The 13,810-nt window shown below is 37.7% G+C and overlaps 2 protein-coding genes across 5 annotated transcripts; one reads left to right on the forward strand and one right to left on the reverse strand.

Annotated features, from left to right (window-relative positions):
* Positions 1-1,687: 1,687 nt before the first annotated feature.
* On the reverse strand, positions 1,688-8,616 carry LOC121856160 (BTB/POZ domain-containing protein 6-B-like). 4 transcript variants are annotated; one of them, XM_042351478.1, is made up of 9 exons: positions 7,239-8,267; positions 6,702-6,864; positions 5,879-6,208; positions 5,477-5,654; positions 4,244-4,460; positions 3,688-3,867; positions 3,367-3,563; positions 2,860-3,028; positions 1,688-2,201 (listed from the first exon to the last, which is right to left on the reverse strand). In XM_042351478.1, the coding sequence occupies exons 2-9, from the start codon at positions 6,799-6,801 to the stop codon at positions 1,908-1,910; spliced, it is 1,665 nt and encodes a 554-aa protein (XP_042207412.1). In that variant the 5' UTR covers positions 6,802-6,864; positions 7,239-8,267; the 3' UTR covers positions 1,688-1,907. The 4 variants fall into 4 exon arrangements, with proteins under 4 accessions (XP_042207412.1, XP_042207411.1, XP_042207410.1 ...); XM_042351477.1 differs by lacking the exon at positions 7,239-8,267 and adding an exon at positions 8,513-8,616 and having other exon boundaries at positions 1,689-2,201; XM_042351476.1 differs by lacking the exon at positions 7,239-8,267 and adding an exon at positions 8,469-8,616 and having other exon boundaries at positions 1,689-2,201.
* A 528-nt stretch (positions 8,617-9,144) lies between these two features.
* Positions 9,145-12,323, forward strand: LOC121856232 (retinol dehydrogenase 13-like). Its single transcript, XM_042351605.1, has 7 exons — positions 9,145-9,277; positions 9,557-9,722; positions 9,956-10,064; positions 10,262-10,407; positions 10,918-11,086; positions 11,383-11,590; positions 12,165-12,323. The coding sequence occupies exons 1-7, from the start codon at positions 9,201-9,203 to the stop codon at positions 12,259-12,261; spliced, it is 972 nt and encodes a 323-aa protein (XP_042207539.1). The 5' UTR covers positions 9,145-9,200; the 3' UTR covers positions 12,262-12,323.
* Positions 12,324-13,810: the final 1,487 nt, after the last annotated feature.

Raw genomic sequence — 13,810 nt, forward strand, 5'->3', positions numbered from 1 at the left:
GTTACAGTTGTTTGGTTTCAAATGTTAGTAACAAAATATCAAATTAAAAACAATAATGGAAAAAAATATAGAATTAAATAAGAAACTTGGCAATGGCAGTAAAATGTCTTAAAAACGGACAGTATCTGAGGCTACTGTACAAACATGGTGGCCGTATTACTGTCACTCAACTTAAAATGGATGAAAATAAAATAAATACTTCTGGTACAATATCCTCGGTGTTAAGTCTGTCAACACAAAGTCATCCATTTCCAAACTAAGATATGGTGATGTCTTAAGTGTTGTTCAGTGTATCAGTCAAGAGGTTTAGGCCTGAACTCCACACCTGGACCAGCAGCACCATCACTGACTAAGACTGGTCCTGCCACTTAACTGTCTAAAGTACTGTACACGAAAGCCTCCAATAACGACGGTTCTGTTAATGACGGTTCATATTTAAAACCCTGGGTAATTTACACCAGCATCACTAACAAACAGTTGCAGCTTGGCGAGCATTTTGTTTCCAGGACGGGGAGAAAAACTTTCTTGGGTATCTTACGGCATTTTTGTGCTCCTATTGAACACGAGCAAGAGAGCAAGTGACGGTATTGATGATTTAAAAGCTAAGAGAAAGTGTATACGCTTAGCCGAGAAACAAGTTATGTTAAAACAATATGAAAGAGGAGAGAGGTGAGTGGATATTACACACACTTCAGGGGAAACTATTAGTAAGGATGAAGAAAAAATTTAAGAAAGTGTTCAGTTGATGAAGAGAATGTTGAAGAGCTATTAAACATAATGGAGAATACCTAACAAATGAAGAACTAATGCAACTTGAACAAGAAACACACTAACAGATTATCCCCACCTCACCTTCTCGCAAATTTATGGCAACATTGGCTGTGTCCTAAGTTTTTTACTTTATCACCACTGGTGAGTAGAATTTTTGTTTTACATTCATAAGCAAGAACAGTAATAAGTGTTGCTTTCATACTGCTATGTAGAGAAATTATGCTAGATTTTCATGTGTGCGTACGTAGTACTACATACATATGATGGCCTTGCGCAGTCCAACTCACTTTTGTCTTTAACATCGGTGGTTACTTCTACTGTACATTAAATAACATTAAATAAAACATATTTTTTTACATTAATTTTGCTACAGCAACAACCAGGGTCTTATTTTCTTGGATAACTGTCATCATGGGTGTAAACACTGACAACAACAATGGCATCCCATCTCCTCTTGTGTGACCTTATTATTATTAGTGATTTATATTGTATAAGGTGCATTCATAAACATTATTTGATGATTACAATTTTAATATTTAATTAATTTTATTGTTTGGGGAGAAAAGAGGGTAAAAAACCACACAAAAGAATGAAAAGGTCAGACTTTGGACCACATCTCATTATTGCTTTATTTTAATGGTAATTAATGATTCACGATACTGTAAGATGATTCACCTTACACTCCTGTATTGGAGGACACATTACCGTCATTACTCGAGGCTTTACTGTACTGTACTGTACTTTACTTCCTTTAACATTCACTAAGCCGAGTTAGAACTTGTATTTTACGACATTTAAAATTATTAATCATGTCAACCAATAATAACCATATGAAGAGTTTGGATGATAATAATAATAACAATAATATGATAAAAATAATAATAATAATAATAATAATATTAACAATAATAATAATAATAACAATAATATTGATGATGATGATGATAACAATAATAATAATAATAATAATAATAATACATTACTAATAATAACAAGATTAATGATGATAATAAGGTTCATATGATAGAGGAAGATTAATACCACCATGTACAGGTGTCCTTAAAGTTCTATAATACATTAATGGTATAACCATCGTTTATTCTAGTATTACAATATCTTCTAATGGAAGAAAGTGACTATTTATCCGATGCCTCAAGACTCGGGCCGTAAAATATAAGTTCTGGGATCTGGCCGCCCTGTACACCTGTACCGTTAGTGCTCTCAGAGGAGCAGTGAAACATGAAGGTGAGGGCCCCCATGTTCACCTCACTCATCCCCTCTTGTCCAAAGTATGACAGTTCTGCTCCGTCCAAAATAGCAGATGCAGTATAATATACATCGCGCTCCACTTGTACTGGGTGTGTGAAGTACACGTGAAAAGTGTTGGACGACCCGTCGGAGAAGAATTTTGTTGTGCTCTCAGCTAGCACCTGTAAAACATAACATCTTATGTACCAAACACTTTAAGGGCAATTTGGTCTCTTATAGTGTACGGTATATCAAGCATCAGTGCATGCACAGAAAGGAATACAAACAGCATTGTTTGTTATTTGTTAAAGAAACAAGTGATGATGTATCCACTTCTCACTCGTTTAAGTCAAGTACCTTTAGGTCTGGCTTCTGCCATTACTTGGGTAAAAATAAATGGTACTGTCAGTTCCAATTATCAGCTAGTCTACCATGTTATTTCATATTACTGACACCTTGTGGTGGCCCCACAGACTTGGTGCCACCATCTTGCTCTCAAGTGGGCCAGGTCGAGGTGGAACCCTGCTTGTTGCCGACCCAGACTGATCACCCGGGTGAGATATTCTTGACCTTTAGGGCCTTGATGAGTCCCAGTTCAAGCCAATTTCATATAATGGCTTCCCTTACTACAGGTAGATGGGTGATCTTTGATTACCTCAGGGAGTAATGACTGCCTGGCCCGCTAGGAAGGCACTATTAAAAGTGAGTTGGTGATAGGAAGAGCATCGAGAAATAAAACTTGCTTCACATTTACTTGATGGCAGCCGAGACACCATGCCAACAGGTAAGATGACGACGACACCTTGAGATAATAAAAGAGGAATTCATCAAGAGACTTACCTCACCGTACTTCTTCAACTCAATCCTGACGTTGTAGTCCGCTGCCCCGCTCGACGACCCGTACAGACCGTAACCCACAACAAATATTCTCTTGTCCACCATGAAGTTAATGGAGTCGACACGCCCTCTGTACCGCCACTGATTACTTCTGTAAGCTGAAGACTGAAATCTGAAATGGAAGAAAAATTATCAATACTTGTATCCAGTTATTACAAGTCCTATATATGTGGGAGAAATTTTGTCTAATTCAAACATTTTAATTGTGATATATAATACAATCTGGAGGTACTATAACATGCGGTCCACAAAGATATCTTTTGTCTACCCTACCCTACACTACCCTAACCTAACCCTTAATCAGTGTCTAAGGATTACTACACCCTTTATGCACACAATGTAACACAAGGGACAATGAAACTTCCACCAATGATGGCCACCGTCCCTCCAGTTAACAAATTGGTTGTTTACATCGTGTAACCCAAACAATAGGTGTGGTGAGCCACTCACCTGTGACAGATCTGCTTCTTCAGTCCTTGTCTTGGCTTGACCGGGTACGAGACTAAGGGTTTGTTCCGAGCTGTAAAATGCAAGAAGAGGTCTGTGGTTTCTTGAAGGGTGAGGATTCCCGACTGTGCCGCTCCATTAGCAAATTCCCCCAACTCCATGCAGGGGATGCGGATTAAGTTCAACGCTGTGCCTAAAACCTAAAATTTAACCTGTTAGTTATTCTCACTATTTATATTCTAATTCTTGTTAAATAAGGGAGTCAAATAAACATACAAGGTGCTATACATGACAAGTCAATACACAGCTATAGACTATGTTTACCTTTCGTTTATTCTCGGCCGTTAGTTCCATTTCATGCCGGGTGCACTCGGCCTCGGCCCACGACAACGCCGCGTCGAAGAGAACAATCTCCCGACAGTTCAGAGTTTCTCTTGACAAAACGCTGGTCAGGGTTGGAAAGTCAATATCAACGAAGCCGTCAGACTGTAGTGCCATCTCCGCCTGTGAGAGATACATCGTACATCTGTACTGTCTAGGTATATTTTTGTATACTTAATGTACACTGATTATGTATATTGTGTATCTGAATTGTCTATATACAGACTGAATTGTATACCTGCACTGTCTATACACATGCTAAGTCAAAGTAAACTTGTATGAGAACTTTGTCGAATAAATCTGAACTGAACTGAAAACTACCCAACTGTCCCTTCACAGGTGTAAACCCTTATGGTATTAACCACACACAACAAGACTCCAAGTGTCTATGTGGTTTATCCTTGTCAGTTGACAAGTATTACCCATCAGAAACATGTCCTCCACAAGATAACACTTAATCAGATGTTCTCCTGTTATTTACTCTCTCTCACACACCCACCTGGGCATCAATGACCTCCCAGCAGCGCGTCATCAATTCGGGTTCCTCAAACAGCCTTGACTGGGAGAGAAGAAGGCAAGCATTTCGAGCTGTTAAGGAAACCTCGAGAAATTTTACACACTGCTGAGCCAAGTGAGGTACGAGATATTTCTTGGCAGCGTAGAGCGTCGCCAGCACCGTGTCGGGCTCCAGGCGGATCTCATCACAGTACAGGTACCTACGATGACAAAAGGTTCAAGTAAGTAAGAACCCAAAAACTATGATTCGCGACCCATGTATGACGCACTCTGGGTGAAAACCTGACAAGACACAAAGTGACTTCAGATGGGATTTTATAACCATTTCACTTATCTAAAAATCACTGAGCTTTAAATGTGTTTCCTGATGATTTTTACTTTCATCGCTTGTCTAGTTCTCCCCCACAATGCTTCAAATTTTACCAAGCGTATAATGCCATGTGTGTTTATCAGTACATGTCTGTATTTATTCATATCAATCACCTCAAACCTCATTAACCAAACTGTGACCAAGAGAATCAAACTTGATGTAAAGTTATATTGTCTTGGTGAAGCAGAACATGGGAGTTATTGGGTGATCGTGCGCAGGACGACTGTAGTTTGTTGTAGCAACGTAATAAAAGACAAAGATGGACACAGCCTAAGACTTAAGCATTTGAGGACTGAAGGGTTGAATCAGTACCACCAAATGGTTAAAACTGCATTGTCAAATGGTTCAATCATAGTCATCAAAGGGTTAAATCAGTCGCCAAAGAGTTAAATCGTCATCAAAGGGTTAAATCATCGTCGTCAACGGGTTAAATCATCGTCGTCAAAGGGTTAAATCAATAATCTTCATTGTCAAAGGGTTAATGGTGATGAAGGAACCTGTGGAAATGCTTGACTCGCTAGGTAGTGGTTACTCTTTCTTCTACAACATGAAAACAAATCACATTACTATTATTAAAACATTGGAATCACCTGAAGATTAATCATTGTTATACTACCTGGGGCAATTAGGTAAAGCTAGGGTAGGTCAGGTTAGATTAAATTGGGTGAGGTTAGGGTAGATAAGGTTACATTAGATTACATTAAAGTTTAGTTGGATTAACTTATGGTAGGTTAGCATTAGGGTGTTTGAACTTCAGGTGTCATAAGATAGGGTGTCTAATTTTCAGGTGATCTAAACACTATAATATCCAGTCCTGTAGATGTATTAAACTGTGACCAACATTACCTAAGCAGAGTGAGGAAGGCAGAAGGTTCTACATCAGGCACCTGCACCTCTTCCTCAGACTTCAGCCCTCCATAAAACATGGCATAGAACACACTGCTGCCCACGGCCAACACATACTTATGAGCGGGGATTCTTTGGGTGCTCCCTGTCAAGGTATATACTGCAATCACATCTATTACTACAGAGAACAGTATATATATTATCAAGCAGTTAAGGTTTGTTTTGTCAAGTACTGTATTTAAATTCTGGATATAAATATTTTATCAATTACCCTGTAGTTAAGTTCTGGGTATAAATAAGAAATATTTTCTCTTATAATTATGACTTTAATATTCAGAACCAGCACCGTGCAAGTGAGCAAACATAAGTCAAGTGATAAATGAGAAGGTGTTGTAAAAGTACCTGGTTGACCCACAACAAAATGTACGTCGGCCATGAGTTCATTATTTAGCATAGCCGCATTTCTCTCTCTAAGGCTGGTTGCGTGGAAGTTTGGGTCAGACGATGTGGAGGAGACAGAGGCGCCAAGGGGTACGGGGGAGAGGGGGGGAGGGGAGGTCGCGCTGCTGTGTCTGTGTTGGGGAGACGTGGGTGCACTCGACGGCTGTAAGATTCCTCCGCCTCGTCCACTGCCGCTACGAGAGTTACCGCCTTCACACTGGTCTTCGATACTTCTTAAGGGCGGCATCAACGGTCCCAGGAATAGAGAGTTTTCGTTATCCAAAAGGCTTCCTGAAATACAAAACACACGGCCATTAGATTCAATACGCCGTAGAAATCATAACAAATCGACAAAAATGGCAGAGAAAGTGACGCTAGAGAATCAGTTTAATATTCGTGTATAGAGACAGATGCCACACACCGAACAGCGGCCAAATATTTCACCCGACACCTAAAATCAATCGACAACCAAGATGGAGTAAAAACTATTATTTCCTACTCACCAACCTTTATTTTTCTTCACCAAAATTACTTGTTTTTTCACATAAGAAAGCCTATCTGATGGACAATACTTTAACCCCTTCTTGATTACAATAACTTAACCCCTTGAGGACAGTAACTTAACCCCTTGAGGACAGTAACTTAACCCCTTGAGGACAATAACTTAACCCTGACTACAGAAAATTAACATCTTGAGCTGAGGGGTTAAAATGAACTCAGAAATTTAACATAAAGTACATTTTTAGTGCACACACACACACACACACACACACTAAATACCCACCAGAAGTAGAGAGGAGGGAATGGAGAGCAAAGGGGTCCTCATACTGGGTTCTCTTGCACACTTGCTTGCTGGAGGGTGACGTCTGACTCCCGTTGTCCATCCTTGGTCTCTGTTCATCGAGAGGAGGGACAAAGACCTCAGTGCACCACCGACACACTCTCAGCTTCAAGGTAAAGAGAAACACATTTACAGTGGTTAGTTTAGGCTATTATGTTAAGTTAGGTTAAGTATTGCATTAGTTAGGTTAGATTAGATTAGGTAAGGTTTAGAATTTGGTTAGGTTATGGTATTAGGTTGTTAGCATAGGTAGTGCATCAGGTTAGGATCGATGTTAGGTAGGTTACTTCACATTATATGTTAGGTTAGGTCAGGTACTGCATTAGATTAGGTAAGGTTTAGTATTTGGGTAGGTTATGGTATTAGGTTAGCATAGTTCAGTGGCTACAATAACTTAACAATAATCTTAAGATAGGATCAAGATTATATAATTGTGACAAGATGTAGTATTGTAAATATTGAGTTGAATAAACCAATCACCTGAAGATTAGCCCCCAGCTTGTTTCACCTCAGCGGTTCAGTCCTGCTAAATCAGACAGTTTAAGATTAGTAAGACTGACACAATAGCCTGTAATGGGTGCTGCTGACTAATACAACAGCCTGTAATGAGTTCTGCAGACAGACAAAATGGACTGTGATGAGTTCTGACTGACATAACAGGCTGTAATGAGTTTTTTAAGATATAATAGCCTGTAATGAGTTCTCCTGACTGACATAATGACCTGTAATTATGCTGACAGACATAATCGCCTGTAATGAGTTCTCCTGACTGACATAATGACCTGTAATAAGTAGAGACAAGACATACAGTGTAGGGTAGAGGCCACACAAGCTATATAAGGTATGTCAGGCCATCACAGGTACATCATCAACCTCTTAGAAAAAATTTATCACCTGAAAAATTCTATAAAAGTTAACTTGTTTCCTCTCGTGAATTTTAATAAAAGTTTGGAAGAATTGTAACTTTCATACTTTTTTTTTTCGTAGATGCGCCGCCTCCGTGTAGCAGCCATCATCAGCAGACCAGAAACCAATGATTTGTCGTAACTAAGATCATCCCAGTGAACAAACCTAACGTAACCTTACCAAAACTTCTAATATATACTTGTCCTTGGATGGAAGTACTGTACATTAGGTTAGGTTAATTTAAATTAGGTAAGACAAGGTTAAGGTTAGGTTAGGTTAACAATTAAAGTGTTATATTGTTTCTCCCTGGCGAGTCTATCATCAGTTTAACCTCTTGTGTACAGGTTCCTCTCTAAGCTGAATAAAATCATCTGCCATTGGTCAAATAAAGTGTTACAAGCATCGTCCCCGCACTGAAGGGATTAAACATAAACATGCCATCAACTAACTATATTTACTCTAAACAAAAACATAAAAAAGTTGCAATTCATCCAATTTTTATGGGCATTTGAGAGAAAATAAACATTTTCTTTTTATTGACCTCAAGTGAAGTATTACCACCATTACATTGGTCATTAGTGTCTTCAATGTTGATATATGTAACCATGCATAAAATTAACACCAATTAAAACCAACAAATAAACCCTAATGACCATAACTACACCTGAATACCTCACCCAAACAACCAAATTACACAACAATATTAAATAAACTCAATCACCTCACACGTCAATCACACAAACCCTTATTTACGAACCAATTATACTAAAAAATTAAATTAAATTAACCTCTACAGATACTCACATGTCACCACTTGTGTTAAATGAGACTAATAATGGCCTAATCACCTTCTTTATAAGGATATATAGAGAAATAATCCTTAATAAGAGATGATAGCTGGTCTCATCGTCGCCATCTTGTTTATTATGTTAGGGGTCGCAGGGTTATGACACTACCTGGTCTTACCCCACACACATACACACATACACACACACATATACATAAATACATACACATTCATACATACATACAGATGGATACATATATAGACAGACAGATACATACATATATTATACGTATACATGAAGAATAATATGTATGCTAATAGGGATACAACCTACAGTATATACGTTAATATATGTAATTATTATGATTTTTTTTTATTTTGTTTAACTTATGTAATTATATTAAGAGAAACAGTAATAATTTGTAATGATAAATAAATATAGAAGTGTAGGAATTATTAAAGAAAATATAACCATAAGTATCATCATCTTGAATTTTCGTCTTTATTTAATTCCGCCTTATGAAAAATAATTATTAACTCTAAGTAACGTTTTATTTTATATTTAATACATATAATATAAATAATCATAAATACATTAAAAATTTCTCTATTAATTATTAAGAATACATTATCAACAAAGGTTACAATAAAGTTAGATGTTAAGGAAGATTTTGTGTGATATAACCAGGTCATGTTATTAAGGTCTTGTTATTGTTGACACAGGTGGACGAGGATGACCTTGGACGAGGATGACCTGGAAACTACCCAAGAGTGTCATTGGTTTAAGTGCCTTTGGTTCATTTGTAGGAGGAATTATATTATTTAAGTAAGTTATATCTCTTGTGTTGGTGATCTGGATGAGTTTAAATGGAAGAAAAAAGTCACACCTTAATTAAACTAATGATTAACCCCTTTACTGTGGATTAGGTAGAATTGAACTGGTTAATCTTAAGGTGACATGAACTAAGAGGTGAATCTTCATGTGATCCAAATAAAGAATAAACAGTATTGTATTAATTGTATTACTGAATCATTAACATGTGAAGAGATATAGTTAACTCTGCCACATATATTTATTTAACAATTTGATGCGTTGTTATTTCAGAGAAGTCATCGGGGGCAACAAATACACCGGGACCGAGAGCATGATTGGCAAGACGGTCATCATTACGGGAACAAACACAGGCATCGGTAGAGAGACGGCTTTAGAGATGGCCAAGCGTCGAGCCCGAGTCATCATGGCGTGTCGAGACCTTGAGAAATGTAAAGAGGTTAGAGGAAGAATCATTGGTCGTATTTATTGCTGGAAGGAATTATTCAGTAATGATCATTTGCACATAATTAGGATCACCGAACCTAATCTAACCTACCCTAACCTAACCAAACTTAACTCCTCCATGTATCAATAGGGTATTTAATCATTAGGGGAAATATGCTGAGGTGACTGATTATATATTATGGTTCAGAGTTTTTTATCTTGAGTTGATTATTTTCTCTTCTTCAGGCGAGGAAAGAAATTGCTCTGGAGTCTCGAAACAAATATATATACTGCCAGGAGTGTGACTTAGCTTCTCAAGAGTCTATCAGGAACTTTGCCAAGAAGATAAATGAAAGTGAGTTATAACAGTGAAGTGGGAGTCATCATCACTGTTGTCAAATCATCATCATCACTAATGTTGTCATCATTATCATCACTACAGTTATCATCATCAATTATCATCAGTTTTAGGCCTTTTTCTGTGCTTAAGTGGGTTAGCCGTGATTACCTGGTGTTTATAGTGACTGATATTTTGTATTATAACCAATACAGAAGAGGAGAGAGTTGACGTTTTAATCAACAACGCCGGTGTGATGCGGTGCAAGAAGTCGGCCACTAAGGAAGGGATAGAACTACAACTCGGCACAAACCACCTGGGGCATTTCCTCCTTACCAACCTACTTCTAGATAAGATTAAGGTATATTCCCCTCCACTTACACCTGCTACAGTGACTGGCTACTATTGTGACATTCCTTAGGGTCATTCTGGGGGGTTTAATACGATATAAATAAACAAAGAGTTGCCACATCTCACTAAACACGGCAGTTACTTTAACAGGTGTACAGTAAGTGCAGGCGACTGTACCTATGGAAGATGAGACTTTACTAGTTCATGTTTGTGAGTCACTGTGGAGAGAGACAAATGACAACACACCTCTGGCCTTTTGTATCACATGTCTTGGTCTTGTCTACACCTCCACATATTTAGACTGTAAACTATAATTCATCTGTCCAAAACTTGTATGTATTGTTTGTGTTTCATATTAAAAGATATGGTGATGCAATACATAGTAGATACTGTATTTATAAATTAAGTAACTTGCTTCACCACCAACTTATATCATAAATATTTCAATTGTTGCTTCATATTCCTTTACAATATTCAATGCTGCAATAGAGTACTGTACTATATATAAATTCATTGACAGGCTTCAGCACCGAGCCGCATCATAAATGTCTCGAGCGTTGCACACAAGCGAGGGAAAATAAACTTCGATGATCTAAACAGTGAGAAGACCTATGATGAAGGGGACGCATACGCTCAAAGTAAACTGGCCAACATCTTGTTCACGAGAGAATTAGCGGAGAGACTAGAGGGTAAGGAACCAATTACTGTACTCCTTTGAAGATATATTACCTGAGTAAAGTCATTTGGATCACCTGAAGATTAGATACCCATGTTATTTCACCCATCACTCATATACTAAGGAAATCTTCAATTAACAATCAACTATGACCTCAAGATGAAACACCTATACCAGTAAAACTTTCTATTTAATTATGGAATCGCCTGGAGATTAGACGCTCTAGTTTATTTCCCCTTACTGGATTAACTCACCATACTCAAGGGATTATAAATGTCTAAAATACAGTCCAAATATTTTTATCCCCAGGGTCTGGAGTGACTTGTAATGCTCTTCATCCTGGGATTGTTTTTACCGACATTGGGAGACATATGAGCATCAACAACAGCTGGGTTGCCAAGGTCTTCCTGCACCCAATACTGTGGCTCTTCCTCAAGACTCCCCGCCAAGGAGCCCAGACCACCATATATTTAGCAGTGAATGAAGACTTGGAGAACGTATCTGGGAAATACTTCAGGTAAGAGAGAAACGGTAATGGAATCTCATAATTAGAAATCTCGGCTTATGTCACCTGATGATTAAACACCCGATAACTACCTAACCAAACCAAATCTTCCATATAGCATTAGTGTTTAATTATCAGGTGAACTAAGCTTATATCACCAACAGTCAGACTAAGAAAACATTACCAATGCTGATATAATAATAAACTTACATGAAATACAAATTCCTCAAAAGAATAATTTAACAAGACCACAATGTTCTCTGTGTGATCAATTCATATATTTTGATTTACAGTAAACTTAAACATTTTAGGATTACACAGAAAATGAAATTACAATATGATAAGTTACATAAAAAGTCACTGTTTGCTCCACATATTGCCATACTGTATAAGGAAAGCTGTTGCGTCATATTGTTTGACACTGTCGGGGTAAAAGTATATGGCCTGACTGTACCCTATATGGCTTACCTGCATTTTCCTCTGGTACACCCTGTATTTTTCTTATGGTACACAACCTATGAGACACCCGGTACAGTACTTTCGTGTAAGAGCATCATCAACTAAAGACGCTTCATCACTCTTACAGCAACAAGACAGAGGCGGGGATGTCAGATGCTGCACAGGACAGGGAGGCCGGCAAGAGCTTTTGGGCCGTCAGTGAAAGCTGGATGCACCTCGCCTGAAACCATACACTTTAATTATTGTAAATTTTCACATACATGTAAATAAATCTCTTTAAATAATATATGGTATTTTATTTATGTATTACAGATGTGGATATGAAGTAGGTGACTGATAGGAGAGCACAGATAGGAGTTATTAATAAGAATGAATGGATGAAACTAAAGTGAGAGGCTTTTGGAGTTTTATATTGCACAGTTTAAAGGAAATCCTGAGACAGTACTTTAGTGAGATGAGAATGGGTGGATTATAGGGAGAGATGTGCAGTGTGTTGTTGAGATGGTGAGACAATACACTATAATTATTAACAGCCACTACTTTATATATGTGAATGTACAGCTTATTAAATTAACATCATATTCATCTATTAACATTAACCTGAATTACGAGACAATAAACTCTGTTTACTTCTTGATTTTCTTAATCTCAGTTCCTAGGAGACAAAGTCTCTGGGGTCGAACTTGGACCCCAGAGATTCCTTTGAGTTATACCAACCATATAGCATTGGACTTTCTGCATATGGGATTAATTCCAATAGAGACTGGCCCGACCCCCAAACTCCACTTTTTCCAACTCAATACCTATGTTCTAGTAAAAATAACATCTTAATTTTATGATGGTACATGCACACAATTAATACTTAAGAGAAATAGAGAAATACAGTGCAAGTTAATGTCCATTCAAATAATGGACTCCTCCCTCTTCTCACACTACACTTCGCTGGCTCTTCCCTCTCTGAGAAATTTTGGGAGAAAACCACTAGATTTTAAGGTATAGTAATAAATAATACCTCAAACTAAAGTTAGAATAATATAATTGACATTGCTGGATTCCTTGTAAGACCAGGAATATTTTGAATATAAATGTCAGATATTTTGCACAAAAGATAACATATTTACTCAGAGTAAACATTATATCTAAAAATTTTTATGTCGAATGCAAAATCTATGTTTATATTCAAAATGATCATCAAATTGTAAGAATTCCAGCAATGTAAATTATATTCTGGCCGGGTAATCACTATTCAAAACCATGATTAGTTTCAGTAATTGATCATGTCCTGTAATTTTAAGTCCTTCCCAGCTTTTATGGCACATACAGTACATAATAGTTACTTCTCTTCATCCCAAACCCTAGACTCCATATGTTATTATTGTATACTGTACTTTTATCCTCTTCACCACTCATCAGCTTGTTAGACATTTGAACGGTCGGTCACGTCTGTTGGCAAGTACTAGGCATGTACTGGCTGTAGAATACAACTGTACCTGCACCAGAGTTGGTCAAGTCTGTCTTGAATGAGCTCACACTTGATGCCGTCACAACACACACTGGAAGATTGTTCCAGTAGTTTACAATCGACCCCAAAAATGATTGCCAACAGTTTTCTGAACTTGTGGCCCCTTGCCCATCTATAGTATAAGCTAGACAAATGCAGGCATTATAATCTTTGGGTAAGTGAGGTGCCATAGTGCAGACACCAATCTGATGGCACTCCTTTGGACATTTGCAATCAACAGACAGTCTCTCATATCTTGGTGACTAGCTGTA

Source organism: Homarus americanus, unplaced genomic scaffold (assembly GCF_018991925.1).
Source record: "Homarus americanus isolate GMGI-L3 unplaced genomic scaffold, GMGI_Hamer_2.0 scaffold48016, whole genome shotgun sequence".
Lineage (NCBI taxonomy): Eukaryota > Metazoa > Arthropoda > Malacostraca > Decapoda > Nephropidae > Homarus > Homarus americanus.

What these genes read in the sequence shown, in the direction of transcription:
- LOC121856232 (XM_042351605.1), top strand. Translation starts at nt 9,201, where the DNA reads ATGACCTGGAAACTACCCAAGAGTGTCATTGGTTTAAGTGCCTTTGGT. An exon ending in GGAGGAATTATATTATTTAA is followed by an intron (nt 9,278 to 9,556) that starts GTAAGTTATATC and finishes TTGTTATTTCAG; the next exon opens with AGAAGTCATCGGGGGCAACA. An exon ending in ATTAGCGGAGAGACTAGAGG is followed by an intron (nt 11,087 to 11,382) that starts GTAAGGAACCAA and finishes TTTTATCCCCAG; the next exon opens with GGTCTGGAGTGACTTGTAAT.
- LOC121856160 (XM_042351478.1), bottom strand. Translation starts at nt 6,801, where the DNA reads ATGGACAACGGGAGTCAGACGTCACCCTCCAGCAAGCAAGTGTGCAAG. An exon ending in GCCTTCCTCACTCTGCTTAG is followed by an intron (nt 4,461 to 5,476) that starts GTAATGTTGGTC and finishes TTGTCATCGTAG; the next exon opens with GTACCTGTACTGTGATGAGA. An exon ending in AAGAAGCAGATCTGTCACAG is followed by an intron (nt 3,029 to 3,366) that starts GTGAGTGGCTCA and finishes CTTCCATTTCAG; the next exon opens with ATTTCAGTCTTCAGCTTACA.